This window comes from Geospiza fortis, unplaced genomic scaffold, assembly GCF_000277835.1.
Source record: "Geospiza fortis unplaced genomic scaffold, GeoFor_1.0 scaffold261, whole genome shotgun sequence".
NCBI lineage: Eukaryota > Metazoa > Chordata > Aves > Passeriformes > Thraupidae > Geospiza > Geospiza fortis.
The window spans coordinates 123,161-127,598 of record NW_005054578.1 but is presented as its reverse complement, the minus strand read 5'-3'; the positions used below and the strand labels follow the sequence as shown (position 1 = coordinate 127,598).

General features: G+C 43.1%; 1 protein-coding gene across 1 annotated transcript in view; it reads right to left on the bottom strand.

Annotated features, from left to right (window-relative positions):
* Window positions 1-4,391, bottom strand: part of DUS1L (dihydrouridine synthase 1 like) — a 14,791-nt gene extending 10,400 nt beyond the window's left edge. The window contains exons 1-2 of the mRNA XM_031064291.1: window positions 3,682-4,391; window positions 899-1,007 (exon numbers count right to left, since the gene is read on the bottom strand). Coding sequence (XP_030920151.1) covers window positions 899-1,007; window positions 3,682-3,699 — 127 coding nt within the window. The 5' untranslated portion in view covers window positions 3,700-4,391. The remainder of the gene's footprint in view (window positions 1-898; window positions 1,008-3,681) is intronic.
* Between the last annotated feature and the right edge of the window lie 47 nt (window positions 4,392-4,438).

Here is a 4,438-nt window from a genome sequence, read left to right as displayed (position 1 = left end):
CCTATGATAAAATAGCACATGACAGACTTGCGCAGAAGATAAGATCCTGAAGCACAGTTTTCATAAACTCTCACAAAGATCCAGACACTCATATGCCTCACTGGCAGAAACAGAGTTGCTCTGTCCTGCCCCAGCTGGAAGAGTAGGAACATTTTGTTCTCCCTGCCACCCTAAATTTACAGGTTAAACAAGGAATACCCACAGCCTACTTTCACTGGTACTCCCCAAGGCTGATGTGTTGACACTTGTAGCTCAAAGTCCAACTTCTAAGGGTTTACACCAGATGTTTAATAAACCCTATTAGGATAACAGATGATCAGACTGAAAGATCTATTTGTACCATTAATAATTTCCTATTAGTCTTTGAAAGGTATTTTAGAAGAAGAATGGGCAGTTACTGAACAAATATTTTCTCAACATCTTAACTGATCCAAAATTTTCAAACACTGCCTCTGGTCTTCAAACCTGCAGTATCTGAGGGATTCAGTAGGTGTCATCCTCTTCTACACTATTGTGAAAAAACTCTGCAAGTATCAGGGAAATAGGAGATCCTAAGGGTCTGAATGATCTAATTTTAAGTGTAGTTTTTCAAAAATAGGCTGTTTGAGCAAAAATCAGAAAGAAAATCAAGCTCTTACTAAAAATAATGTTTCTGAAGGATATTCTAGACACAGGAGCTGTCACTTAAGAGAAATCAGAACTAATTATATCTAATTTTTGCTTTAGGTACTACAAAAAGCATTACCTGCTACATTGGGTGTAACTAAGTCTGGCTTCAGCAGTACTGTAGCCTCCCCTAAGGCATGACTTGGCCCTCTTGATATTTTACTGCCAACATTCCCACTTGAAACGCCATTTGCCATTACTCTGCTTATCCAGGGTTCAGATTTGCACATACCTCTCTTTGCAATCATTTGGGGGCAACCCAAATTTAGGTCTATGGCATCACAGTAATCCTGAGCCAAGAGTGCTGCTTGGACAAACACTTCAGGATCATTGGCACAGAACTGTGAAAACCAAAGAGAAGTGGAATAATCAGGCAATAGCTTTCTTCAAGTACTGACAAAAAGTTATGATGTAGTTATGAAGCAACTACCTGCTACAGAAAACAGGCAAATATGCACAGTTAATAATACCAAACACTATTTCTCAAAATGATCAAGGGAAGCCAGGTGACGCAATCTTGTTGGACCTCAGTAAAGCATTTGACACTGTTTCTCACAGGATGGTTCTGGACAAAATGTCCAGCCCACAGCTGGATAAACACATTGTGTGATGGGCAAACAACCAGCTCATGAGTCAAGTGCAAAGGGTTATAGTGACTGGGATGACATCAGGCTGGTGACCTGTCATGACTAGGGTTCCGCAGGGCTCCATCTTAGATAGGGCCAGAGCTCTTTAACAGCTTCATAAATGATTGTAACCTTGCTGACATTTGTAACCTTGCTGAGGATACTAAATTGGGAAGAGCTGTCCACGCCCTGGAATGGACAGAGGCTCTGCAGAAGGACTGTGACAATCAGAGGGCTGGGCAATTACAGATCATATGAAGTTCAATAAAGACAAGCAGCCTATTCTGAACCTGGGACAGGGTGACTCTGCATGTATGGACAGACAGGGGAACAAAAGGCTGGAAAACAGTGCTGCAGAAAGGGACCTGGGGGTCCTGGCTGATGGCAAGCTGAATATGAGCCAGCAGTGCCCTGGCAGCCAGGAAGGCCAGCTGCATCCTTGGGGGGCATCTGGTCCAGCATCGCCAGCTGGGCCATGGAAGGGATTGTCCTGCTCTGCTGTGCACTGGGACTGCTTCACCTGAAGTCCTGGGGACAGTTTGGGACACCACAATATAAGATCCAAAGCTATTAGGGAGTGTCCAAAGGAGCTTACAGAGATGGGGGCCATACAAGGAGTGGCTGAGGTCACTTGGCTTGTTCAGCCTAGAGAAGAGGAAACAGAGGGGAGACTCCGTAGAAGTCCATAACTTCCTCACAAGGGCAGCAGAGGGACAGCTCTGCTCTCTGTGACCAGTGACAGGGTCCTGAGGGAATGTCTGGGGCTGTGTCAGGAGAGGTTCTGGCTGGATGTCAGGGAAAGGTTCTTCCCCAGAGGGTGGTCAGGCACTGAAACAGGCTCTCAAGGGCAGTGGACCCATGGATCTAAACCTGCCAGAGCTCAAGAAGCGTCTGGACAACACTGGTGGGATTCTGGTGGCTGCTCTGTGCGGGAGTTGGACTTTGTGAATCCCTTACAACTGAGGATACTCGATGATTCTATTAAAAAAAAAACTCGAAACAAAATCTGTACCAGCTAAAGATTCTCAAGCTTCAAATGACAAAATGAGAAAGATGAGCATTCAAGAGTCAAAGAAATCTCAGATGAATATTTTATGTGTTGTACCCAAGAATAAGTGGAAACAACTTAAAATCCTCTGCAGAACAAACAGCTATAGCATTTTAGTACAGAAAGGCAGTGCTTAAGAAAACAGTTACCCATAATGTCTCTGGGTCTTGAGACAGCTCAAACTTTGTAGATACCAATAAGCAAAACTGCCTCTAAAAGGAATTCCTATGGAATGTGAAACAGACGCATGGGCTATAGTCAAATGCTCAGTCTTAACTGAATGCAATTAATATTACATTTTAAACAGTGCAAAAAGCAAATTAATAAAATTAGTTAATTTGAAGCTTCTTTGTTGAAGAGGACAGAGACAAACTCTTCTTCTCACTTACGGTTTCAAACAAATTTTCTAAACTTCATTTTTCACCAAAACCAATTCCATCATGTCTTTAATAAACTTGAAACAAAATTTAAACACTTCTGAGCAGAAGGTGCTACTTAAACCCTATAGCACTACATTAAATTATAACTAACACCTACTAAAATGAAAAAATTATTTGCCTTCTCTGAGACAACTGAAACTACGGAAAGCCTCCAACCATGTCATATAATGAGAATGTTAGCACAGTAAACAAAGTCTTCAGAGCAGGCTGAGCTCAGATGTACCTCTGTCTAATCTAATTCCAGGTCTGTGTGACCAAATCTTTAAGGACTGCTGCACAAGATCAATCTAAAGATCAGTTAGTTCCATACTTTATATCCAATAGTGGCCAGTGGGAAGAAGGGTAACACAGCAAGCTCACAGCAACTGATCCTGTTCTGGTAGTGTCACCCAGGAAAAACAGCATACTGAGCTGAAGATCTGTGACTTACAGCTTTCTATGATTACTTGAATTTCTGCCATTTTTATTTTTCTGTGTCAAAAGAAACTACCTCCCACAGAAGAAGAATGTATGAGATGCTGAGATTAGCTCATTTGGTTAGAGCATGGTATAGCTAATAACACCAAGGCTGTGAGTTCAATCCCTGTACAGAAAATTCACTTAAGAGCTGGACTCAATGTACTTGTGGGTTGTGGACTCGTGGGACCCTTCCAACCCAGAATATTCCATGATTCTGTGAAAGCTGTACTGAGACAGATCAAAGGTCAACACCAAAATGTCTAGAGAACAGCAGAAGCTGGAAAAGTGTCTTTATGGACTTTGGAAACAGAAGGTGTGTTTGTTGCACCTAAAGACCCTCAAGTGTTTTCCTTCATTTGCTTTCTAAACTCATGTAATGTTCCAGAATCCAGTACATCCCACAGCAATGAATTTCACAGCTTATAACTACCACTGCGCTTACTTGTTTCCCATTCATCATCTTCAAGCCAGTAATACTTCCACAGACTCCTCTTATCTCTCCCCTCAGTCAAGGGAGACACTTCTTTTCCAGGGTAAAGAGTCCTCATCCATTTAACTGCTCCATGTGTGGAAATCAGTCATTCCTCTGCTCATGACAACCGTCTTTGCCTGCATTATTCTCCAGCTCCACCAGCCACTTTCCCTCTTTGGGATAGAGTGGTCACACAGTAGACCAGAAGCAGAAGCAACACATGCTTTAAAGTCTGTCCTATCTTCCTTGCATCCTTTCTCTATAGCTAAACACTGAGCTCAGGGTTTCAGATTAATACTCAAAAAAGCTGTGATCCTCGAGTGGCACCAGGTCCAGGACACACCCAGACTCTACAAGACCAACTGTAATCCGTTGCTAAAGATGAGGTGCAGGGGACTGAAACCCTCTGTGAAGTCCAGTGCTCCAGGCCCCTGTGGTTAGGACAGCAAATCCTCTGCTAAACGTGGGATAAACAGAAAAACACACATCTTCATGAACTGTCAGTGGTATTTAGATGAAGGAAATGAGATTTCTGTTATTCTATAGAATCACGTTAAAATGTGGATGAGGCTGACTACCTTCAACTCATGCACATTTGGGAAATGCCTGGATTTGTTAGCACGAGTGGGTGGAAGGCATGCGTGCGTTTGGCAACGCTGACTCGCGTCCTCAAAGTTACCCGAGAACAGCACCGCAAGGTGAGCCCAGGGAAGCTGCTCCCGGCAGC